The 27,793-nt window shown below is 35.1% G+C and overlaps 1 protein-coding gene across 4 annotated transcripts in view; it reads right to left on the reverse strand.

Annotated features, from left to right (window-relative positions):
• Positions 1-26,854, reverse strand: part of Alg13 (ALG13 UDP-N-acetylglucosaminyltransferase subunit) — a 72,757-nt gene extending 45,903 nt beyond the window's left edge. For 3 of the 4 annotated variants that reach the window (XM_026396779.2, XM_026396778.2, XM_026396776.2), the window contains exons 1-3: positions 26,738-26,854; positions 25,650-25,812; positions 22,664-22,802 (exon numbers count right to left, since the gene is read on the reverse strand). In XM_026396779.2, the coding sequence (XP_026252564.1) occupies positions 22,664-22,802; positions 25,650-25,812; positions 26,738-26,818 (383 nt within the window). In that variant the 5' untranslated portion in view covers positions 26,819-26,854. Of the gene's footprint in view, positions 1-18,851; positions 20,119-22,663; positions 22,803-25,649; positions 25,813-26,737 lie in introns of all 4 variants that reach the window. The other variant, XR_013342565.1, reaches the window with a different exon arrangement.
• Positions 26,855-27,793: the final 939 nt, after the last annotated feature.

The following is a 27,793-nucleotide window of genomic DNA, read 5'->3' on the forward strand; positions in this document are numbered from 1 at the left end:
ATTTGATTCCACTATCAGTTATATCATTTTTCTTTAAGTGCCCCAATCCAACTCCTTTCTTAAGTGCTAAAAATAATATAGGGGCTGTGTTTATAGCTCAGGGGTATGGCACTTGATTAGCCTGCATAATACCCTGGGTTCAATTTCCAGCATCTCAAAAAATAATTTATTAGGTCAGAAGCCAGAAATGCACGTCTAGCATGTGAGATGGCCCCGAGTCTAAGCCCTAGCAATGAAAAAAGGAAAAAAAAAAAAAAAAAAAAAGGTCAAATTCTAGCTTTGCAGAAGTTGCAACATTAAAATGGTTGCAAAATGGTTTTTCTTGTGGAAAATTAAAAATTATCAGGAATGCCCCTACAGGAAAAACATCAATAATCACTTGTAATTTAGGAATGAAATACAAATTAGCATGGTAGAAAAATCAAATAAAATCTTGACTTAACTCTTAGCATGCCAATTTGAAATTACCTTGTGTCTTTCTTAAAGAAACCATAACAAAGGGAAGTAATGCCTTTTGTGAAAGTTCTGAAGCATACTGTTTGAAGAAAAATTGACTTCTAAATTAAAAGGCTAATTTTTTGCACATTTTACAAATAAATATACAAACTCTTATCTATTGCATTTTAAATTAAAAATAAGATATATAAAACTTCAACTAATACAATTCATATACTTTACTTTCAGGAAAAGACCAGAAAAACTAGGACTAACACTACAAAGAGAGCTACAGGGAACAAGGAATAAAATAGCACACACAGGAAGCACTCAAATATGGTCAACTGATTTTTTACAAAGGTGCCAGGGAAATTCAATACATTAAGAGTATTTTCACTAAATGGTACCAGATCAATTGATCAGTCACATACAAAAATATGACCCTAGACCTACATGAGTTGGAAGGTTGAGGCAGGAGGATCTAAAGTTCAAAGCCTGCCTCAGCAATTAACAAGGCACTAAGCAACTTAGCAAGACCATGTCTCTAAATATTAAAAAATGCTGTGTATGTGACACAGTGATTAAGCACCCCTGGGTTCAATCCCCCATACCCCCCACAAAAAAAGAAAATGCAAATTAAAATCACAATGGGACATCACTACACACTTACTAGAATGGTTATAATAAGTATTATAATAACAAATATTCGCAAGGATTTAGAGAAACTGGCCATATATAAAAGCCAGATACAAAAAAAAATGTATGCATGATTCCAAGATATGGAAATATGCCCCAAAGCATCTATCTATAGAGATAAGAAGCAGATTGACAGGCGAGTGAAGGCTGTTCTGGGAATAATCACTGACTGAAAGAGGCACAAAGACTTTTTTTTAGAGTGATAAAATTTTGGTTGTTTTTGTACCAGGGATTGAACCAGAGGGCTTAAACACTGTGCCATAACTGCAGTGCCCCCTCCTTTTTTTAAAAAAATTTTGAGACAGGGTCTCAATACATTGGTGAGGCTAGCTTCGAACTTGTGCTCCTCCTGCCTCAACCTCCAGAACCACTGCACCCACCTTGATAAAAATCTTCCAAAACGGTTTGTGGTGATATTTGCACAATTACTATATTGATTAAAATTACTGAATTGTATAGGTGGATTTTTTAAAAACAGCTTTGGGATGTCAGATACCACACAAGTCACCTACTTAAAGTACATAATTTAGTGGTTTTTCATATATTCACTTTTGCATCATCCATCACCATAATCAATTTTAGAACATTATCATCCCAAAATGAAACTCCACAACCTATTATCATCAACATCCAATCTTTCTATTCCCATTAATCCCAGGCAACCACTAGTCTACTTTCCAATGTACAGATTTACCTATTCTGGGCATTTCAAATAAATAATTATACAAGTCTTGTTTGACTAAATTCTTTCACTTAGCATTAACATTTTCAGGGTTCAGCCATGTTGTATTGCATTAGTTTTTCTATCCATTATATCATTAAACAATAACTTATTCACTAATACAAACTGAAATTGTTTCTACTTTTTGGCATTTATGAATAATACTCCTGTAAACAGTCACATAAGGTTTTACTTGCACATAGTTTCAATTTCTTGGGTATATGTATAGTAGTGGAGTTCCTGTATCACACAGTAATGCTATGTTTAACCATTTGAGGAACTATCAAACTGTTTTCCATAGCAGCTACACCATTTTACATTTTCAATCAGTAGTGAGAATAAGCATTTCGATTTCTCTACATTCTTACCAACACTTATTATATCTCTTTTAATTATAGCCATCCTACTAAATCTGAAGTAGATTTTCACTTTGATTTGCATTCCCCTCATGGATAATGATGTTGAGCATTTTTTCATGTGCTTACCAGTCTATTGTGTATATATTTATACACAAGCATTTTCTCCCCTGCTGTGCTGGAGCTCAAACCCAGGGTATGTTGTATGATAGGCAAACACTCTACCACTCAGCTACATTTCCATATATACTGGCTGACAAACACATGAAAATATGTCCAATATCATTATCCATTAGGGAAATACACATCAAAACCACAGTGAAATTCTACCTCACACCTACTAGGATGCCTGTATTCAAAAGATGGAAAATGGCAAGTGTTGCTAAGAATGTAGAGAAATTAGACCCTTCAGAATGTGAAATGGTGTGGCCGCTATAGAAAACTGTATATCTTTAATACCACTACATACATCTTAGAATGACAAAAAATTTAACTGGTAATGCCAAGTGTAGACACAGGTGTAAAACATCTGCAATTCTGTTGGTAGTGAGAATATAAAAATAATATGGTCACTATAGAAAATAGTTGAAATTAAAAAATTAAGCAGTTTCTTAAAAATTTAAGCAGTTGCCATTTCATCTTCTAGGTAGCTACTGAAAAGAAATGTTCACACAAGAACTTATACATGAAATGTTTATAGGGTACTTGTCCATAATGTGCTCATCTGATCCCTCAAAATTGGAAACAATCTAAACATATTTCAACTGCTGAATGCACAACGTGTCCGCACAAGAGATGACTACTTCTCAGCATTTAAAAACTGAAACATTGATTACATGGACACATTCTCTCCCCCCCCCCCCCCCCCCCCCCGCAAGGACTCTTGCATGCCAGGCAACAACTGTATCACTGAACTGTATTCCCAGCCCATGTTGAAATTGGAAGAATCCATGAAGCAGCCAAAACAATAAAAAATGATCATTAGCACTGCACATAACAGTAAGTCCTGAAGTCATGGGATAAAAAGAAGATCCTGGTTGGGGATGTAGTTCAGTTGATAGAGAGCTTGCCCCACATGTACATCGCCCTGGGGTTCAATCCCCAGCACCAAAAAAAAAAAAAAAAAAAAAAAAAAAATCCTAAAACTTTCAGAAAGGAAAAATGGATCATGTACAAAAAGAAAAATCACTAACATGAATGCTAATAAACTTTTTAAATGGAAAACTCAGAATTAAGAAAATAATGGAATTCAAATTTGTTGGGAGCTGTGCATGGTGGCACATGCCTGTAATCCCAGCAGCTTGGGAGGTTGCAAGCTGGAGGTTCCTAAATTCAAAGCTAGCCTCAGCAACTTAGCAAGGGCCTAAGCAACTCAGCAAGCCCCTGTCTCAAATAAAATATAAAAAAGGGCTAGGAATGTGGCTCAGTAGTTAAGCACCCCTGGTTCATTTCATGGTACCAAAAAGGAAAAAAAATTGTTGGGAAATTATTCCCAACCTTGAATTCTATACCAAGTTATCAACAAGAAGTAGAGCAAGGTGTTTTCAGACAAGAAAGATTCAAGACACTGGAGATATAGTTCAGTTGGTACAGTGCTTGCCTTACATGCACAAGGCCCTGGGTTCAATCCCCAGCACCACAAAAGAAAGATTCAAAAACCTTACCACCCTTTCTTAGGAAAATCAATAAACAAAATGGACTGTCTTAGGAAGCTTACTAGAAGAAACTTGAAACCAAAATTAAAAAGTGAAACAAAAAGCAGGGTAGATATACAGTCCTATAAACAGGAAGTTCAACACAAAACAGAAGCAAAAAGATCTTCCAGGATAAAAATGAAGGAGAAATTTCAGAAAGACAAGACACTCACTGGAACTAGAAAGCATGAATACTTCAAGTAAAAGGAGGGCATAGAACTACATTATAGTCACCTCAAAATAAATAAACAGGGGCTAAGAGTATGGCTCAGTGGTAGAGCACTCGTCTCGCAAAAAGCCCTGGTTTCAATCCCCAGCACTGAAAAAAAGTAATAAATATTTTAGATAACCTGATCTATTTGAATATACTACTAAGGGGAGATGTACACTTCAGTTAAAGGGTATGTAGATGTTTCTAATAGAAACCTGAACAAATTAAAAAATAAACAAAATAAGATAAAATAAAGTTTCACAGAAGTGGAATCAGTAAATACTGCATGGTTCAGATGTGAACAATATTGTTCTTAAGCAATATTAATGTCAACACTGAAAATGTATTTCACAAGAAGTGATAAAACTAGATTAGGAAAATGAAGAAAAGAGGGAAGAAGGAGATAAAGTCTCCTTTTTGAGACCTCAATACTCCACTTTCAACAACAACCACTCAGACAGGAAATAAAGAAATCAATGGACTTGAGCTTTCAGCAACAGCAAAATCTGGCTGTGCAGGAGGATGTCGGATTTAATTGTACATTTCAGCACTCCAGAATTCCTCAATATCTAATCCCATCAATAAAATGACTTGACCCCAGAAAAAAATGGACTTGAATTAGACTTTATACAAACAGACCTCTCAGATATATACAGAACATTCTACCCAAGAGCTAAAGAATATACCTTCTTCTCAAGCACACACAGAATATTCACCAGAATAGAATATGTTAAATCCGCATATCACAATGGCATGAAATTAGAATAGGAGATATTTGGGGAAATACATAAATAGGCAGAAATTAAACAACATAATGCTGAGCAACCAATGATGTCAGAAGAAATCATAAAGGAAATCAAATACTTTGAGACAAATAAAAGTAGAAACACAACATACCAAAACTTATAGGATGTGTTTAAAAGGAGTCCTAGAAAGGGAATTTATAGCAATAAATGCATACATTAAAAAAAAGAAGACTGGAAAGACATCACAGACTTAAAGTAAAGAGATGGAGAAAGATATTCCATACAAATGGAGTTAAAAAAAAAAAACATACAACCAGGAGAAGCTATTGTCATATCCAACAAAGAAGATATCATGCAAAAATTGATCAGAAGAGATGAAGGTTACTACATAGTAGTAAAGTGAACATTCCAATAAGAAGATATAATGATAGTAAATATTTATGCCCCCAAGCATTGGTGCACCTAATTAAAAAAACACTTACTGATGCTTTCAGACAGACTCCAATATAATAATACTGGGTGAATGCAACAGACCTCTTTAGTCAATAGATAGGTCATCCAGACATAAGGTCATCCAGACATAAGAATCAGCCTGGCAAGGTGGTGCATGCCTGTAATCCTAGCGACTCAGACAATTGAGGCAAGAGGATCACAACTTTGAGGCCAACTATAGCAAATTAGCAAGACCCTGTATCAAAATTTTTTTAAAAAAATAAAGAGGGCTAGGGACATAGCTAAGTGGTTAAGTGTTCCTGAGCTCAATCTCCAGTACCAAAACAAACAATGATAGATATTTCTGACCTAAATAATACCATAAATCAAATGGACCTAACAGACATCTATAGAATATTTCATCCGACAACAGTTAAATTCACTTTCTTCTCATAACCTCATGAAATCTTCTACAACATAGACCATGAGGTCATGAAGCTTGTCTTAGCAAATAAAAAAAAGAATCAATAAAATCCCTTGAATGTTGTCATATTATAATGGAATGAAATTACAAAGCAACAGCAAATATAAAAACCACAAGAACAGGGCTGGGGTTATAGCTCAGTGGTAGAGCACTTGCTTATCATGTGTGAGGCCCTGGGTTCCATACTCAGCACCACATAAAAATAAATAAAATAAATAAATAAAATGAATACTTTTTCAACTAAAAAATTATTTTTAAAAAGCACATAAACAGAGATTGAACAATACTCTTCCAAACAAGGAATACATCACAGAAGAAATGAAAAGAGAAAAAAATTCCTAAAATCAAACAAGAATAGTGATACAACAAACCAAAATCTCTGTGATAATATGAAAGTCGTTCTAAGAGAAATAGTCACTTCATTAAGAGCTCACATTAAAAAACAAAAACAAAAACAAAAAAAACGGCCAGGCGTGGTGGTGCATGCCTGTAATCCCAGCAGCTCAGGGGGCTGAGGCATCAGGATCACAAGTTCAAAGCCAACCCTAGCAACTTAGTGAGACCCTGTCTCAAAAAAATAAAAAAATAAAAAGGACCAAAGATCTATATCAGTGGTTAATTCCCCTAGGTTCAACTCCCAGTATGAACACACACACACAGTTCCCAAATAAGCAATCTAACGCTACATTCCAAGGCCTCAGCAAAGCAGGAACAAACTAATTCCGAAACCATTAGAAGATGGGAAATAATTAAAATCAGAGCTGAGATTAATGAAATAGAGAATAAAAATAGAAAAGATCAATGCAACAAAGGGTTTATTCTCTGAAAACGTAAACAAGATTGATAAACCCTTTAGCCAAACTGAACAAAAAAGAGAGACACAATCAACAAAATTAGAGATTAAAAATTAGAGACATTTCTGAAATCCAGAGGATCATTGGGGACGACTCTGAAAACATGAATGTAAATAAACTGAAGAATACGAAGATATTAATAAATTTCTAGGCACATATGACCTACCCAAATTAAACAAAGATAAAGAAAAACCTAAACAGACCAATATCAGCTGAAGACTGAAGCAAAAAGAAAAAAAAAGCTTTCCAACAAAGAAAAGCCCAAGACCAGATAGAGTCAGAGTTCTACAAAACCTCTAAAGAACAAATGTCAATCCTCCTCAAATTATTCCATGATATAGGGAGGAAAACTCGTAAATCCATTCTATGAAGCCAGCATCACCCTGATATCAAAACCAGATAAAGAAATAGCAAGGAAAGAAAACTGGAGACCAATATCTCTGATGAGCATATACACAAAAATCCTTCATGTTAGTAAGCTACATTCAAAAACATGTTTAAATATTGTGTACGATGATCAAGGTGGTTTCATCACAGGGATTTATGCCTGGTTCAACATAAGCAAATTAATATATGAAATTCATCCCAAATAAAATTAAGAAAATTCATGTGATCAACTTAATGAGGAAAAAACCTTCCAACAAAATCCAACACCAATTCACATTAAAAACACTGAAGAAACTAGTGATAAAAGAACCTCACTTGGGGCTGGGGTTGTGGCTCAGTGGCAGAGTGCTTGCCTGGCATGTTTGAGGCACTGAGTTTGATTCTCAGCACTGCATATAAATAAATTAACAAGGGCTGGGGATGTGGCTCAAGCGGTAGCTCGCTCGCCTGGCATGCCTGCGGCCTGGGTTCGATCCTCAGCACCACATACAAACAAAGATGTTGTGTCTGCCGAAAACTAAAAAATAAATAAATATTAAAAAAAAAATAAATAAATAAATTAACAAAATAAAGGTCTATCAACATCTTAAAAAAAACATTTAAAAAAAGAACCTTACCTCACATCATCAAGACTATCTATATAGGACAAACACAAAGCCAAAATCATAATGAATGGAGGAAAAACTGAAAGCATTTCCTCTAAAATCAGGAACCAGACAAGGATGAACATTCTCACCACTCCTATTCAATATAGTTCTTGAAACTCTAGCTAGAGCAATCAGACAAGAAGGAAATCAAATGGACACAAATAGGTAAAGAAGTTAAATTATCTGTTTGCTAATGGCATGCTATCTCAAAAGATCCAAAAAAACTTCCACCAGAAGTCTTCTAGAGCTGATTAATTCAGCAAAGTAGCAAGATACAATATCAACATTCATAAACCAATATTTTCTATACTCTAATAATAAATTCACTGACAAAGAAATCAGGAAAACAATTCTATTCACAATACCCTCAATAAAAATACTTGAGATTAAAGCTAAGGAGGTGAAACACCTCTACAGTAAAAATTGTAAAACACTGAAAAACAAAATTGAAGAAGACCCTAAAGGATGGAAAGACCTCCCACGCCCTTAAATAGGCAGAATAATATCAAAATAGTCATATTACCAAAAGTGATCTACAGATTCAATGTGATCACCATCAAGTTACCAGAGAGTCTTCAAAGAACTAGACCAGAGTCCTAAAAAGTCCTAAAAGATGCAGAATAGGGAAAGCAACACCAAGCAATAAGAGGAACGATGAAGGCATCACATTACCCAATTTCAAATTATACTATAGAGCTACAGTAACAAAAATAGCATGGTTCTTGCATAAAAACAAAGAACTGGGGTTGTGGCTCAGTGGTACAGTGCTTGCCTAGCATGTGTGAGGTACTGGGTTAAATTCTCAGCACCACATATAAATAAATAAAATAAAGGTCTATCAACAACTAAAAATTATATATATATAAAAAAAGACACAAAGGGCACTAGAATAGAAGATGCCTAGACAGATCCACATAGATACATTTATTCAATCCTTGACAATAGTGCCAAAAACATGTTGGAAAAGATACCTTTCTACCAAGTGGTGCTGGGGAAACTGAATATCCATATGGTGACACATGCCTATAACTTTAGCCACTTGGGAAGCTGAGGCAGAAGGATCTCAAGTTGAAGGCCTGCCTCCACAATTTAGGAAGACCCTCAGCTACTTAGAGTCTAATTTTTTTTTTAAATAATGAAACTACTAAGAACAGAGTAGGGAAGAAGAGCATGAGAAGAAGACTAACATTAAACAGGGATGAGAGGTGGGAGGGAAAGGGAGAGAGAAGGGAAATTGCATGGAAATGGAAGGAGACCCTCAGGGTTATACAAAATTACATACAAGAGGAAGTGAGGGGAAAGGGAAAAATAATACAAGGGGGAGAAATGAATTACAGTAGAGGGGGTAGAGAGAGAAGAGGGGAGGGGAGGGGGGATAGTAGAGGATAGGAAAGGCAGCAGAATACAACAGACATGAGTATGGCAATATGTAAATCAATGGAAGTGTAACTGATGTGATTCTGCAATCTGTATATGGGGTAAAAATGGGAGTTCATAACCCACTTGAATCAAAGTGTGAAATATGATATATCAAGAACTATGTAATGTTTTGAACAACCAACAATAAAAAAAATAAAAAATAAAATAAAATAAAATAATGAAACTAGATCCTTGTCTCTCACCCTGCACAAAAACCAACTCAAAGTAGATCAAGGGCCTAAGATTTAGACCAGAAAAACTCCAACCAATAAAAGAAAACATATGGTCAATAATCCAACATATTGGTACAGGTACAAACTTCTAAAATAAGAATCCTAAAGTTCAAGAAATAAAACCAAGAATCAATAAGTGAAATGGTATCAATTAAAAAGTTTCTGCACAGAAAAGGAGACAATTAAGGATATGAAAAGAGTTCATCTAGTTCAAGCTATTCTTCCAACAGGGGATTAATATCCAGAATACATAAAAACTCAAAAAACACCAAAAAATTATAACTCCATCAACAAATGGGCAAATGAACTAAACAGACATTTCTCAAAAGAAATACAACTGGCCATCAAATATGTTAAGAATTTTGACATCCTTAGAAATCTGGGAAATGCAACTCAAAACTACATTGAGATTTCATCTCTGGCCTAGAATGGCAATCAACCAAAAATACAAAGAATAGGGGCTGGGGTTATAGCTAAATGGTAGAGCACTTGCTTAGCATGTGTGAGGCACTGGGTTCAATCCACAGCACCACATAAAAATAAACAAAATAAAGGTATTGTATCCACCTACAACTATACACACACACACACACACACACACACCAATAAATGCTGGCAAGGACATGGGGGGAAAGGAAAACTTAGACATTGTTGGTGGAACTACAGATTAGAATAATCACGGAATAAACTCTATTATGTTTGTGGAAGACAATCCTTAAATTTTTATAGAACTACAAAAGATCATAAACAGCTAAAACAATCTTGAACAAAAAGAACAAATCTGGCAATACCTTCCTGCTTTCAATACATATTATAAAGTGATTATACTTAAAATTTAAGATGCTAGTGGCATAAAACTGATAACTGACCAATGAAACTAGGGACAAAGCCTAAAAATGAATCCACACATTTACATTAAACTGATTTCTACAGAGGTTCAAAGAATACACAAAGGGAAAAGGATATTCTCTTCAATAAATTGTTATTAAGAAAATTGTCTATCTAGATGCATTAGAATAAAAAGAGATACTTATCTCATACCACCTACAAAAATCAACTCCAAGTGGATTAAAGATTTAAATATAAAACTTGAAACTATAAATCTACTAAAAGGAAATATGGGAAGAGTTCCATGACATTGGTCTGGGCAACATTTTTTAATGACCCAAAGCACAGACAAAGGCAGAAACAGACAGGTATGGCATCACACTAAAAAGGTATCTGCAAAGCAAAGGAAGCAATCAACAAAATGAAGAGACAACCCACAGAAAAGGAGAAAATATCTTGAACCATAAATCTGATTAGAGGTTAATATCTAAAGTACATAAGGAAATAAAATAATATCAAGAAAACAAATAAATGAGCAAGTGACCTTAACAGAAATTTCTCAAATGAAGGCATACAAATTGTAAACAGGTACATAAAAGATGCTCACCATCATTAATCATAAGAAAAATATAAATTTAAAGAGTGAAGCCACAATTAAGTACCACTTCACACGGTTAGAATGACTTTTATTGAAAAGATGAATGAGGGGCCAGACTTGTGGCTCAGTGGTAGAGCTCTTGCCTAGCGTGAGGCACTGGATTCAATCCTCAGTACTGCATAAAAATAAACAAAAATGTTATCATATCCACCAACAACTAAAAGAATTTAAAAAAAGAGAGATGAATGATTGGGGGTCTGAGGCAGGAGAATATCAAGTGTGAGACAGGAGAATCTCAAGTTCAAAGCCAGCCTCAGCAACTTAGAGAGCCCTGCCTCAAAAAAAAAAAAAAAAAAAAAAAAAGGGGGGGGGGCCAGAGATGTGGCTTAGTGGCTAAGTGTCCCTGAGTTCAATCCCCAGTACAAAAAACAAACAAAACCAAAAAAAACTACCACTGGGGGCTGGGGTTGTGGCTCAGTGGTAGAGCGCTCACCTAGCACATACAAGGCCCTGGGTTCAATCCTCGGCACCACATAAAAATAATAAAAGTTATTGTGTCCAACTACAACTAAAAAATAAATATTAAAAAAAAAACTACCACCATATAATCCAGAAATCCCATTTCTGTCTACATCTATATATAAATATATATATATGTCTGTCTATATATATATACATACACTTACATATCTATATATAGAGAGATATATACACAAAGAAAATAGGTGTGAAAGGATTATCTTAATTTCCATATTTATTGAAGCACTATTCACAGTAATCAAGATATTAATTCAATCTTAATGTCCACAATTAGATAAATGAATAAAGAAAATGCTATATAAACAATGGAATACTACTCAGTCTTAAAAAAAGGAAATCCTGTCATTTGTGAGAACATGGGTGAACCTGGAAGACATTATGCTATGATGTATAAACCAGATACAGAAAGACCAATACTGCATGATTTATATATGGAATCTAAAAAAGTCGGACTCAATAAGTAGAAAGTAAAACAATGGTTACCAGAGGCTAAGAGAGGTGGGGATTTGTGGGAAAAGGGTAGCTGATAAAAGGGTACAAAGTTACAGGTAGATAGGAGAGTATAGCAGAGTGTTAGTCATTAATAATATATTGTATATTTCAATATAACTGAGTAAATCTTAAATGTCTCGCCATAAAAATTATATAACTATTGAAATGTTAATTTAATCATTGATACATGTTTGCATGTATCAAACACCATAATGCAGAATTATATACATAATGTATACAATTATGATTTGTCCATTAAGAATATCAATTTTTCAAGTCTCCTCTTCTATGTTGGAAGCCTATAAATGATATTCAAATTTAAAAAATAAAAACCAAAACCAATTTCAATATACTATTTATAAAAATATGATCACTTAAAAGAAGCAGGATTCAGAGATGGCAAAAATTGGGATATAAGACTGCTGTTTCTATTATAAGCTTTATAGAACTAGTTAAACTATTTATATGCATTACCTTAATTTAAAAATTAAATTTAAACATTTTATTGTTAGCAAAGAATAGAATAGCATAATCAACCATAATACTTATTTTACAGATAAGCAGGCTTTGAATAATTACAAGATTTGTTCAATATTTGCATCCAAACAATAATAGTACTCGAACTAAAACTATAACGTTCTGATGTTTGCATCAATTATTACAAAGAAACACACATCAAAGCAGAAAAAAAATGTGAACAAAGGCTCAGAGTGGTTATGGACAGGTTACATTTTCCAACTTAGTACAATAGGATTTTATTTTTAAAAGACCTGTGGGAAAATGTTACATTTCATCTTGTATATATAATAGAAAGCAATTTTCAGGGTATTTAATGTTATCCTTTGAAATATCCATTGCACTTGAAATCCCAACTGACTATTTTCCACAGCAAACTACTTCAATCCCATACACCTCTAGAACAGTAGTTCTCAAGTGAAGTACTAGTTAAACCATGCTGCCTCTTTTCCACAGGTTATGATTTCAGCAGATCTGGCATAGATCCCAAGAATTTGCATTCCTAACAAGTTTCTAGGGGATGCTGATGCTGCTGGTCTAGGGAATGCGCTTTGAGAACTACTGCTCTAGAACTGATATGTCCCACAATTCACTAATCACTGCTCCTAAAAATAAAATTTCAAAGACAAAATTTCAATAAATAGTGCACACCATAATCTTATCTTTGACATTCAAAATGCAAATTTCAAAGTTTGAGAAATGTTGCTTTAGACACTTTCTGTGATCTAAACCTAGGGTTATGGCATAATTACAAAAGATATTGCAAATTCATCAATTAGCAACTAAGTGTCTAATTAATTATTAATTGCTGTTAGCTGCTGACAAATAAAGCAATTCACTAAATTATTAGAGAAAATTAACATATCTGACCTATCATACTAATGGGGTTCTTTAATTGTATTACTACGATTTATACAAGTTAGCTAGAAAACGTGACATATGCTTTAATTTCTCTAGAACTGTTTATTTTCTTTTTTAAGGATCAAATGAGAAACTCTTTGTAGTACAACATGAATACTTATGGTTTTAATTCTAACATTCCATGTCTCAACTGAGGTATGTACCTACAATCATTTTTTAAACCACATATTATCTGTGATGTACAAGTTATAGTTGTAACATATCCTAATGAAAAGGCAATTTAAAAATTTAGTCCTAAAAATTTATTTCAATTATTTTAGTACCCAAAAACATGGGGCCAATTGAGGAAAACAACCCTGTAGAACCTCTTACTGTTCATTACTGAAATGGGAACAGTAAACATTTTTTAAAACATTGTGAAAAAAAATTTTAGGCATTGATGGACCTTTATTTGTTTATTTATATTTGGTGCTGAGAATTGAACCCAGTGCCTCACATATGCTAGCCAAGCACTCTACCACCTAGCCACAACCCCAGCTCCTTAAAACATTTTTTAACGACACCTTTAAAGTCTGGCATGGTGGCACATGCCTGTGATCCCAGTGTGTGGGATGCTGGGGCAGTTCCAAGGCCAGCCTCAGCAACTTCGCTAGACCCTTTTTTCTTAAAAAAGGATTAGGGATGGGGCTGGGGCTGTAGCCCAGTGGCAGAGCACTTGCCTAGCATGTATGAGACACTAGGTTTGATCCTCAGCACCACATTAAAAAATAAATTAAGGGCATGTTGTCCATCTACAACTACTTTAAAAAAAGGACTAGGGATGTAACTCAGTGGTAGAATACCCTGGGTTCAATCCCTGATATAAAACAAACAAATAATCAGCACCCTTGAACTAGAGCCTGCCACTTTTCATGGTGGACTTTCAAACAGTAAAGCAGGATTTGAAGAAAGAGAACACCAAAACACAGCTTCACATCCCTGTTCAACAAACACCTTTCTCAAGTTTTAGGGAGAAAATAATCACAAAAATAAGAATGGATTTCCCAGCACTGTGATCCCAGTTCAGAAATGCAAAACAGAACAAATATTACCCAGACCAGTTGCTTTCATTCCCTTCTCTTCCCCATTTCGCCTGAAGCATCAAATATAGATTTGAAAAAGAAAAACAGAAAATAATACGTTATATATTTATGTTTAGTTATATATATCACTGACACTGAAACACTGAGGGTTGGTTTTTGTTTGATGTAAGATCAGTCTACAGACAGGGGTTTTAGGGCAAGGAGGAATACAGATCAGAACCTTTTCTTTGAAACACTTAGACTCATTCCTAGATAAACTTAAATTTTCTAACTATAACCCCAATTAGAGACTGAATATAAATTTTAAAATGGATTACAATGAAGACCCTGCTTTCTGTATCATTTAGGATTATTTACTTTGCATTCTTAGGAAATATCACTAAGCCTAGTACTAATTCTTAAAACAAACAAACAAAACAAGAGAAAACTATTTTAACTTTCAAACATGCCACATGATTGATGTCTTAGAAATCACCTATTAGGGAAGTTAAACTGTCATATAGAAAATTACTTAAGACACAGGACCTAAGAATGGTTTTTGCTTATAAATTTGGAGAATATATTAGCCACCTACTTCACACTGGCAGTAGAAAATAACCAGTATGTTATCCTGTATAAAAGTAGAAATGAACAATGAAAAAGAAGGAATGTATACCTTCTCACAGACATTACTCCAACAGTGATAGAGTTTAAAAAACAAGTATTTATAGATGGACACTTGACAGTAAATAATACAATGCTTCACTGGTCACCTACTCTAAAGAGCCTAATATTTATCCTAAAATAATTACTATGAATAAAATATATTCCATTCAATCCTTCTTACAATTAGAAACAGTGCTACACAAGACATTATGGGATATAGACAGTGAATTAATAGTCAAGACTATTAGTTTCAAAATGTGCCACTTGGGTACGTTTTAAACTTTAGAAATTTATGGCTTGTGTTACATTATAGAAACTGGAAATTACTAAACTTGGATGTATTTAATTGGAAGAGTTTAATTATAAAGGAGTACAATAGCTACCACCAAAACACTATCAACAATGCCTAAGGAATAATATCACAAATATCAAAGTTGGCTTCAGTCTGGAGATTTGTAACCTGGTGACTACAATTTTCCTGAAAGTCATGACAAAGTTGTATATGTGTGTAAGCACACAGAGAAGCACCAAATAAAGCTTAAAAACCATTGCCTCAAAGAATAAAACTGCAGCAGCCAAGAACAAAATCATGTCCAAAGCTATGGTGTGTAAATCAAAACAATTTTAGCAAAATTTATGAAAATAAAATTCTAGACATGAAAGACCAAGAAAGACAGTCTACTATCCATACATAATGGCATATAAAGTCCTTCAAAACGTTTTTCAAATATTGACATCAGCTGAGCATGGTGGTGCACATCTGTAATCCCAGTGGCTCAGGAGGAGGATCATGAGTTCAAAGTCAGCTTCAGCAATGGCAAATGCTAAGCAACTCAGTGAAACCCTGTCTCTAAATACAATACAAAATAGGGCTAGGGGTGTGGCTTAGTAATTGAGTGCCCCCAAGTTCAATCCCCAGTACCAAAAAATAATATATATATATTTTTTAAATACATATATATCAAATATATACATCAATGTTGAAAAGCATACATTTTGCATTCCTATTTATTTTTTTCTTGCCCACCTACAAAATTCTAAGAATTAAAAGAACAATATAAATATTATTCTAGAATATTCATGTAGGGAATTACCAATCTAAAAATTAACAATAATTTGGTGGTATTCTAATTTTTCTCCACATAATCTTTTACTGGAAAATACTATAGCTACTGCTTTTCATATACCTGATTTTTAAATATCATGTTTTGCCACAAATCCTCAACAAGCACCATTATTTGACAAATTCCATCAGAATATTTCAAAGGATCATTAATGATATTTGGGATGCTGTTCCTATAAATATTTGGCCCTGTGAACTTCACCATACAGTGTGATGGACACATCTTTGGAACAAGAGAAAGACTAGATACTTAGAGTCAATAGGAAATAAATGTAAGATGACTGTTCCCTAGAACCAATATAAAATTCTACTTGAGATCAGAAAAAAAGTACTAAATACAGAAGTACATTCAACATTAATGGAGCCTAGTCCATTTCAGGAAGAGGACTCAAGAATGTATAAGACATAGTTCTTCCCCAACTAGACTATTAAAAGCTCCTCCAGAGCAAGAATCATGTCTTGAATCCTGCTGATACAGAAGTAGATTCTCAACGTGTATTTGTATTACAAGACTGAATATACAAATAAATGAGCTTGAGATATTTAGGAAGTAAAAAAAAAAATCTGATCCATTACCTATAAAGGGTTGGAGGTATGAGTTAAAGACTGGAGGACAGACTAAATAGGGTACCAGTAATGAAGATAAGGACCTCAGGTAATATGAAAAGAGAAATATGACTTTAGTTTGGAGCACATCATGTTTGAAGTGCTTTCAGAATTAACAAACAGGAAACTGGAAATCATTCAGCAACTGTAATCATAGTTAGGAGATATACATATAAGACTCAATAGAAGGAGAGGCTCTAGGAGTTATGAAAATAGCAAGAAAAAAACTACAAAGCAAAGAGGATCCAAAAAAAAAAGAACCTTAAAACACAAACATTTAAGGAAAAATATTTTAAATAACTTGTAATCACATAAACTAGGAAAAATATCTATAAATAGCCATCAGTGTGCTATAAAGAAGCAATGTAAAAACTCAAATAGGTTATATATGTATCTGTAGCCAACACACAATCTGAATACCAGGGAAGAGTCAACTGAATTCAAATATTCTGTCACAAATATTATCTTCATTTGTCCTCACAAGTCAAGGAAATATACCAGAATTCAGTTCAGTGCTTCAATTACAATTTCCAGACCTCCTTTCACCTCTAAGACATATAGATGGCATAAAACTCCCGAGTTCAATTTCCTCATCTGCAAAATGGGGCAATATCAACTATTTCATAGTGTTACTAGAAAAATTAAATGAGTATGTTAAGTATTCTGAATAGTGCCTGATATGTACTAAGTATTCAGCAAGTGTTAACTGTTATCTTCATTCAAATATGGTACAACTTTTAGAGCAAAAATTGATCACCACACAGCTATCATAATCACCTATTCCAAATCTTTCCATATAATCTGTCCACACACCTCATCTTTCAAACTCTATGCAGATTCAGTCACCTCTGCAAATTAACATTATGAAATCAATGGGATTTAGTGTTTACATCATAATAAAAGGCAAAAAATACCTACATTACTGTATCATTCCTGATTTTAGTCTCAATCTTTTTATATTATCCTTTGTATCTGTATGATTTACCTTTAAAGCACACATAATAGAGCTATAAAGGATCTCAAGTCAAAACTCCTGATAGTACTTTCAGATAGTGATTACTTTAAATCTTACAGTACTCTACCATCAGGTTCATTGGGAACCTTTCAGCTCTCTTTCCTCCAAACTATGTCATTGTGTAAAATTAGTAATTCTCAAGGTCATCTCAAAACATTATATCACTTCACCTTCGCCAACACCATAAATTTTCACCTCTGAACCTATCCATGGTATGAATTTCCCAATCGACTCTTTTGCTTCCTTATCCCTGGAATGTAAACACCTGCTAAATTAACTGCATTCTACTTTTTGACTGACTCTTAAGAACCCGAACCTATCATGTAGTGATATCAAACTTTGAGAAAAATATCAAATAGAATTTTTCCCCCAAAAAAATCTTAGCCTGTTTCCTCATTTGTAGTTAATGGTGTGCACTGTTACCTAAATTTTCTTGTCTCCAACTGCCTTAAAGTTTTAATTCAATCTAGCATCAAACATACATAGATCCCTTTGGTAGATTCCAAAAAAATCACGAATCACAGGCTGCTAAGTTTCAGTTGGAAAACCCGGTTAAGTGTGAGATTCCTTATCAAATAAAGAACTTCTGGAAATAAACCTTCCTCAAAGGGGATGAAAATTAACTAAATAATGAGCAAACAACTATAAACAAAACAACATATTAACGGTATAGTAGAAAATGAATAGAACAGGGTCTTGGAACTGCTACTAGGCAAACTAATCTCTGACCTCTTGCCTCATCTGACAAGCCATGGGAAATGAACTGGATCATCTTGATGATCACTACCAAATTAGGATTCGAAAGTATACTTTGATTTAAAACCCCACAACATAAAATTCTACAACAGTGTAGTCAGAGACATTATATACACAATGGACACCACTGACATATGCCTCTATTGAATGAAATAATGAAATCTAGGTTGTTCATTATTGCAGGGAAGTAGAAGAGATTTAGGGACCCAATGTTTGGTTGTCTGATGTATGAGTAAACACTTTCATTCCTGATTCTCTAAGGTTAGTACTTCATGCCATAAAACAACTATAAAACTGAGTGACCAATATAGCCTTATGCCAACAACTTTTTCCTTGAACAAGAAAAACTTTAAGAGGGCCCAGAAAACACTAAGTCTCTTCCTGTATTTGAATAAGACCTTTTCTATAACATACATTAATATACAAGTATTATGGTGCTGTGAATTCTCAACTATGTACATGTGGATTACTCACTTTTTAGATTATTCTCAGCAAAATTTTAATCGAAGCTGGCTTCCTCCTGCTACCCAGAGTACTTCTCAGCAACCACCTTTTCTACCATTAGCAAGAATTTATTTTATTATTAGCCAAAGAAAAATAATCAGAAAAATAAATCTACAAAAAACATTATTAATGCATTCCAAGTAAAATGCTTGGAACTTTGAACATTTGGCATAGTAATATAACAAGGTCTGTATATTAAATGTTCTGTTTTCATGGATAAACTTTCTATCAGAGAATTTTTGGAACTTAGGGATGATCTAATGTATCTTAAAAGATTGAGACCACTTTCTCTAATCAGAAAGAATTTCACAATGTACCTATCTCAAGTTCTAATATGAATTTTAAAACCATATATTTAAGCCATTAAACAATAAGACCATTCACTATTCACTTGCAAGACTAATTTTATAATGACATACACTGTTCATTTCTATACTACAGTAAATGCTGAGTTACCACTGTAGAGGGTAGCCTTAAAATTAACATAAATCCTACTAACATAAGTTCTTTTTATTATTCTCAATCCTTTAAAATTTTGACATTGAGCAAGATATTTTATCACATTACATGTTAGAGGAAAATAAAGTGAATATATTCCTTTTACTCTATTCATCAGAATAAAAGTAATCTCTCCAAACATGCTAAGTAACTTAATCATATTTTTAAGGCAATTATCAAGCTTTTTATTCCACAGAGCACATCCCAGAATGTTTTTGCTTCCTTAGATTGTGAAGCTAAAGATGCTGATTGTCATGCAAAAAAAAGTGACTTATTACTGTTTCAGTTTTTACTCAAAGGAACACCAAATCATATTTATGGTTTTTGTCAGTTTCCAAATTCCATTCATTTTTTTCCCACAATACCAAATGCATTTGAGATTTTAGGACAAAAACCTGTGAATTCTCACTATAAAATGAAGAGTAGGGAAATCTCAATTGCAATTAGGATTTGAACCCAAATGCAATGTTCACACCACAAAATTTCCTATATATTCTATAAATGTAGGAAGTTTATTAGTTTATATTATTCTATAAATGTTTTATGTATTTAATTTGACTTAATCACATCAACAGGTTGGATTTATGGGTGTTTTTATGTTTTTAAAGTGATGAAAGTTTAATGTTTATTTTTTAATCCAACAACTTTATCCAAAAATGCAGAAAATTTTTCTGGCTGGCCAGGAGGATAACATTTCAGTGTTGATAAGTCCATTGACTGTAACAGCCCCGGAAGCGTGCTAAAACAAAAGAAGAAAAATATTAGGTAATGGGAGAAAATTCCATAATTCATCTGCTGCCCACTTGATGACTAACTTCCAAGAATACAATAATCCTTAAACTGTAAATGTGAGTCTTAATGTACTTTAATATTATAGGTATACATACTAAGATTATTATCATAATAAAAAGAGTAGTATAAAATGACAATATGAATTCAACAAATATTTTCTCTCAAGTCAACCAAATTAGTTCAGAACTGTTACATTATGAATAATGTGTTCACATAGGTTCATAATACTTCTTAGGACTGTGGTGTTATAAAATGAAACAATATATAAAAACAGAATAAATGATACCAAAAGTAATAACTGCCAGACAAAAAGGTAAGCTAGACCATGCATGAAGATTGTGATACAACATTTTTACAGGTAACTTACTATTGATAATATATAATTAAGCAATATACAATCACCATGCATGCTGGCAATAAGGATATGAGCAATATAAAACTATTACCTCTGACATGTATGTATATCATGTATTTATATCCTAAATTAGAACAAATATACCACCACCCAGCCTAGGTTTGGAGGAAGAAATTATTTACCTAAAATAAAAACACAACCAATTATTGATTCTTAATGCTTTCATGTGTGGGATTTTCCTGAAATTAACATAAAAAGACTTCTATAATTTTATAATAAGAGACTTGTATAGTTTCCTTTTCAGCATGAGTAAAACATCAGGATGTATTCATGAAATCAGTGCTTTCCCTTTTATAATAAACTAACAAAAAATCAAAGCTGATTTAACATTTTGAATAAAAATACTCATCAAAAGCATCTGGGAACACTGCCTTGAATAAAGCAGTCAGGAAGATGAAAATTTCTCTTTCGGGTTAGGGATATAGCTCAATTGGTAGAGTGCTTGCCTCACACGCAAAAGGCCCTGTGTTCCACAGCACCACAAAAACAAAGCAAAAATAATGTTAATTAATTTATGTATGATGTGTCAAAATGCATTCTACTATCATGTATAACTAATTAGAATTTTAAAAAGGGAATGCAAGGGCTGGGAAAAAAATGATGCTAATCCCTAATATCAACTACCCAAGGGAAAGTTGTGCCCATTATCTGAAGCATACATAATTTTAATTACCTTCTGACTGGCTTCTATATTACAAAGCCACTCTGACATCCTCCCTCCTCTCCATCATTAAAGGTATGATGACGCCAACAATTTTACTCCTGAAACAATCAATGAATCTTTTTCCTCCCAATGAGAGCATTAATCTTTGTTTTGTTCACTGGTTATATATATCAGCTGCCTAGAAAAATGCCTGGCATAGAATAGGTACTCAAAGAACATTTTATGTAGTAGTATTCACTGAGTGTGTAAGATACAGAAGCAGGAAAATTGAAAGGTTTTTATGTTCTAGCTAATTTCTTCTAGTATTCTTTATTTTAAATCCAACATCAATTTAACTATAATATAGTATAAAATACTTTTAATACTTCCAATAAGAATAGGTTTTAAGTCAAACAATTGGGAATTACTGACCTGGCCCTCTGACAAGCTTCTAGTGTCAAGGAAGAACTAACACAAAACAAATCAGCAACTTTCTTCATCCTTCTATTTGATGTTGATCAGTTCTTGTTGAATTCTAATATACTTCTAGAAAATAATACTTCTCACCATAAAGTAATTCCTCTGATTAAAAAGCTCCAATGGTTTCCCATTAAATTCAGAATAAAATCAGAGCTCTTATATAAACTTTCCCCTCCCCAGCATCATACTACTTACTCTCTCCCTTGCACACTATATTCATGCCACACTAACCTTCCTATTTCTCAAGCACATCAGCTTCCAAGTTCACTTCTCACTTAGGGCTTTTGCAATTGCTGTTCCTTGGTATCTATAGTTTCCCATGACTGGCTCATCCCTGTACTTAGGTCTCACCTCAAATGTCTTATACTTTGTCAAGCCTTATCTAAGGATTCTATCTAATTAGACTTCAGCCCAACTCTATAGCATCATCCTGTCTTACTTCCCCTGTAGTGTATTTCATCATGTGAAATTCTACCACTTGAATTTAAGTACCATGATAACATGGACTTTTATCTGTTTATCACTGTATCCCTACCATTTAAAACAGTGCCCACTGCATATTAGGTATAACTGAATAAATGAGTAAATACTTTTAATGTAGGGATTCCAGTGGACTCAGTAAAGTCAAAATCTTAACTGAAAAAAGCAAATGTCTTCCTGGAATACTGAAAATGTAAATAATGAACTAAAAATCAGATTCACGAAAACTTACATACCAACGAGCATATACTCATACACTCTCAAATATTTACATGCAAAGAAATGGCCACAGATACAGAATAAAATACAACACAGATCAAAGTTAAAGGGAGATACAAATGAGAAGGTTTTATAGGTAAGAAAACTAAAGTATGTTTGGTAAGTGTGAGAAGGTAAGAGGCGAAACAGACAGATGGGTTAGATAAGAACAGCTAAGGAAAATATTAGAGATCAAATAATCAGTCTCTAGTATACCTGCAGGTACAATAGAAAAGATGCCCCTCTTTGTGTAGCTTCCTTGCCAATTCCAGCTGATGATTGTTCATTAACTTTTCATTTATAACTACCACAAGTGGCTTGCCTTTTTCCAGAGTCTCCAAACAGCTTCCTGCACCTACAAAAATAAAATTTGTTAATATGATTTTGAAAAAGTTAAGGTGGTTAGAACTCTTAAGCTGAATAACTTAAATTGACAGATCATTAAACCAGATCTTTCAATTATATATTGAAAATGACAAACATATACTTAACAGTTACTGTTAATAAACCTGAATTTAAAAAATACATTTTATTACTGCTGATGATAGTAAGGCCTATGACTTAGTGCTGTTACCTGCTCTCTAGTATTACATCTTGGAATGGCCTTGAATCCAAGTTAAGATTCAAGTTCAACACATTGTATGTGAAACTATACAAAAGACTCTCTATATCTTCAAGTTCTACATCCTTAGACTAGACCAATAGAACATGTAGACTTAACCACTGCTCCATTAAATATAGCATAACAACTACTCATAAGTAATTTAGACAGGACTTAAGGTATATAGGAGGATATGCATAGGTTATATGTAAGTAATAGGTCATTTTATGTAAGGGACATGAGAGCATCTCAGATTTTAGTATCCTCAGGGGTTCTGGAACCAATCCCTGGTGGACACCAAGGGATAACTGTACTTCACTTCTATTCAACCACAAGTAGTAAAAGCAAGACTAAAATAGTGACAGGCACAATAAAGAAAAACTCTTAATACCATTTGAGTTTACCTGTGAAATGCCATCCTGAAGACAGTCAAGGCTAGACCTCTATGAATGTGTGTGTATGGAAGAATTCAACTTCAACTAATTTTCAATTGTTTTTTTAGTTATACATGACAATATTCTATAATTATAAAAGCATGGCATATAATTTGCTCCAATTTAGTCCCCAGTATTTCTCATTCCCCTTCCTTCTTCCCACTTCCCATTTCCTTCCCTCTACTGTTCTTTCTACTGTTTTTTTAATTAATATTTTGTGGTGGTACATAATTGTGAGATTCACTGTGGTATATTCATATATACACACAGGAAAGTTAGATTCATCCCACAGATTTTCCTTATCCCAACCCTCCTCCCTCCCTTTCATTCCCCTTTGTCTATTCCTCTGATCATACTTCTATTCTTTTTGTAAACACCTCCCCCCTTATCACTCAGCATGATAGTCTCCAGTTCCATTTTTAAGCTAATACTTAAAAATTTTATAACTAATACTCCATTGTATATACATATTTTCCTTATTCATTCAACTATTGAAGGGCATCTAGGTTGGTTCCATAGATTAGCTACTGTGACTTGTGCTGCTATAAACATTAACGTGGCCACATAACTGCAGAATGCTCTTATTAACTCCCTTGGATATATACCAAGGAATGGGATACTTGAGTCATATGGTGGTTCTATACCTAGTTTTTTGAGGAACCTCTACATTGCTTTCCAGAGTGGTTGTACTAATTACAGTCCCACCAATAAGGTTATGTGTGCCCCTTTCCCCCATGTCCTCGCCAACACTGTTACTTGTATTTTTTTTTTAGTTGTAGATAGATATTTTTGGTTGTAGATAGATACCTTTTTTTATGTGATGCTGAGGATCCAACCCAGTGCCCCACACATGCCTGGCAAGTGCTCTACTACTAAGCACCCCAGACCTGTCACTTGTATTCTTGATAATTGCCATTCTGATTGGAATGAGATGGAATCTCAGTGTACTTTTAATTTGCATTTCTCTTTTGTTGACCATTTGTAGTTCTTCTTCTTAAGGGTCTGTTTAGTTACTTTACTCATTTATTGATAGGGTTGGTTTTTCTGGTATTAAGGTTTTTGAGGTCTTTGTATATCCTGGATATTAATGCCCTATTTGAGGAGATGGTGACAAAAAGAACAACTCAAAAAGAACTTTGAAATCTAAAATCATCTAAGAGATGTGAGTAGATATACATAGGATATGTATATATCCTATGCCAGGGTAGAAGTTAAGAACAGACACCAAGCCAGGTGCAGTGGTACACACTTGTAATGTCAGAGACTCAAGAGGCTGAGATAGGAGGATCACAAGGTGGAGGCCAGCCTGAACAATTTAACAAACCCTAAGAAACTTGGGGACACAGTGTCTCAAAATAAAAAGAGCTATAGCCATGCCAAAAGTTCTATTGGCTATTATGCTATACATTTTTAATTACCAATGTCACTAACATCTATTTCTAATAACTTTTCTCTCTATACTTTTTAAAACCAACCTTTCTCACAGCAGTCAAAACTGTAGTACTACCCAAAAGCAATTCTCCTAAATGTACTGAAAGTCTCATCAACAAGATCATCAAGATGGTTCTTCTAAAGAAATGACTTACACAAAGAATAAGTAGTTGTTAAAGAATATTTTTTGTCATATTGTGTGCATGTACAAATATGTAACAATAAATCCCACCCATCATGTACAACTAGAATGTACTAATAAAAATAAGGGGAAAAGAATATTTTAACTGTTATGTATTTCACACTCACACTTAATAAAAATGTGCAAAAAAAAACACCTTTCAAAGCCAATTTCTCCAACACCAATCCAGCCAATGAGCAGGCTGAACAGTCCTTCAGATCTAAGCCCTAGTACTAATTTTAGGTTGATAATTCATAGCACGTCATTGAATAAATTATTTTGCTTCTTTGTGCTTAGGGGTTTTTATTGTAACGTTGTGCTACAGTAATTAATTTCCCATCCTTCTTGGACCCAGAAACACTAAATTCTGTGAGCCAAAGTTCTCAATTATTATATTCAAGTATTCAAGTAATTATCATATCCAGCTGGGCTACAGTGAATATATTCTGCGTAACAATTCATTAAGTGGTTTTACTTTTGCCAGGAAAATGTTTGCATAAGTTACTTAATTAGTGTTTATCAAAGACTGAATGCTGAGACTCTAAGACACTTTACCTGCGTGACTAATAACAAGATCTGCTTTCTGCAGGTCTTCTTTCAAGGACTCCTTGTACCTGTAAACATCCAGGGTAAATGATTCAGTACTGAACGGTTCCGGTACCACCGTTCCTCTACCAATTTGGAGGATAAGTCGGTTGTAACCAAGGCTCTTGATGATCTAAAACAGGAAATAAGAAAGCGCGGGCGTTTTAAATTGGCTACTGTTAAGAGCAGTGACAACAACAATCCCTGAGGTCGGCGTTCAGACCTGCGCACGCATTGCCAAACAGCCTGCCTGTGGCCAATTTTCCCCATCCTGAAACCAAAGGGGGAGCCCTAATCTAATTCCCAGTTCACCCACCTGATCCCGATAAAATACGAACAGGGAAAGACTTCGAAAAAGGCACTGCAAACTAGGGGGGAGGGGCAACCAAGGAACAATCCAGTTCTGCCTCACTGCTTGGGCAGTCTAGAATGGCGAGCCCGAATAAGACGGGCAACCGACACGCCGCGCGGGCAGAGTCTCGATCCTGCAGGGCGCCTGCAGGAAAAGACTCGGGCTGAGCAGGGCGAGGGCCGCACAACCGAAATTCCCGCACGGCGGGCTCAAAGGGCCGCACCACTTGCCGTGGATCCCCGGACCCACAGGCGACCGGGAAACCAGAGGCAAGCAGACACCCTCCCGCGAACTCAGCTCGGCGGGGGCCCCAGTTCTAAGAAACAGAACCGCTGGAAAGAGGGGCGAAGGCGACTCGAAAGGGGAAAGCAGGGGAAAGCTGGGGAAAGGAGACGGGGGGGGGGGGAGGAGGAAGAGAGGCCGGGGAAGGCTGCGGGAAAGGGGAAGGCTGCGGGAGAGGTGAAACCACAAACGGAAGACGCCAAGGTGCTGGTGAGGCGAGGGAGGCCCCAGTAGGGCACTGGGGAGGAGCCAGCAAAGGGGCGGAGGCACCTGAGGTAAAGCTGCGAAGATTTCTTTCCGAACGTTTCGGTCAGGCAAGGTTACGAAGGCTAGTAGTAAAGCTAAAGGCGGCTAGCGACAAGCGAAGCTAGGCGAAGCGAAGGGAGGCGAGGCAAGCCGCCGCCGGCCTGCCTCCCCCACTCACTTGTAAGCTGTCGTGCGCCGACACACAAGCAATGAGGTCGTCAAAGCTGGTGGTCCCTACAGTAACAAACAGACACTTCATCTCGCGGATTCGAAGTCCCGAATCGCAAAGGCCGGATGTGACGTAGCAAAGCCACGCGGCCGTAGCATTCTAAGCAAATGGCGGAAGTTCGTAACAGCCTCCCTTAGGCGGTTAGACCGGAGCTATGTCACCAGTAGGGTGGAGCCAGCGACTTAACGGTCTACGTGCCAGCCTAGGTTCTAAATTCTTGACGTATTGGATCACGAGTCCTCCACCATGATTTGGGAAATTGCCGAATATAATTTTTTTTTTCAAAAAATGGAAGTTTAGAAAAATCCGAATACTGTCCTTAAGTGTTGAGTAGGCATCCTTGTTTGGGAATCACAAATCTTTTCATGGTGTTATTTGGCAATGAAACTTTGCTCAATATGGTTACCATGAATGTGCATTTTTGCTCTTGCCTACCCTTTCCATTTAGGGAAAAGGGGGGAAAGCACTTAAGGTTTTCCAGGCAAATATTACCATATCCTTAAAAATGTATTCCTAAAAAGACATAAACCAGAGGGCTAGGCACGATAGCACACACCTGTGATCCCAGCTACTAGAGAGACTGAGGCAGAAGTTTGAGGCCTATCTCTGCAATTTTATTTTACAAATTAAAAAGACTGGGGAAACGGCTCAGTAGTAAAGTGCCCCTGGGCTCAATCCCCAGTACCGCCTAAATAAAATAAAATAAAAAGACATAAACCCAGAGTGGTGGTGCACACTTGTAATCCCAACTACTGTGGAAACTGAAGCAGGAGGATGGCAAGTTCAAGACAACCTGGGAAAATTAATAATACCCTATCTCAAAATATAAAAAGGGGGCAGGGGTTGGGAGTGGCTGGGGAGATGTACTTTAGTGGTAAAGCACTTGCTGCACAAGACCCTGGGTTCAATCCCTAGCATGCCTGCCCCCCTCCCTCAAAGAAGTCATAAATCCCTTTGGTTCCAATTTTAACGTATGTACTACTGACAAGCACTAAAATACATAAT

This window comes from Urocitellus parryii, chromosome X (assembly GCF_045843805.1).
Source record: "Urocitellus parryii isolate mUroPar1 chromosome X, mUroPar1.hap1, whole genome shotgun sequence".
Lineage (NCBI taxonomy): Eukaryota > Metazoa > Chordata > Mammalia > Rodentia > Sciuridae > Urocitellus > Urocitellus parryii.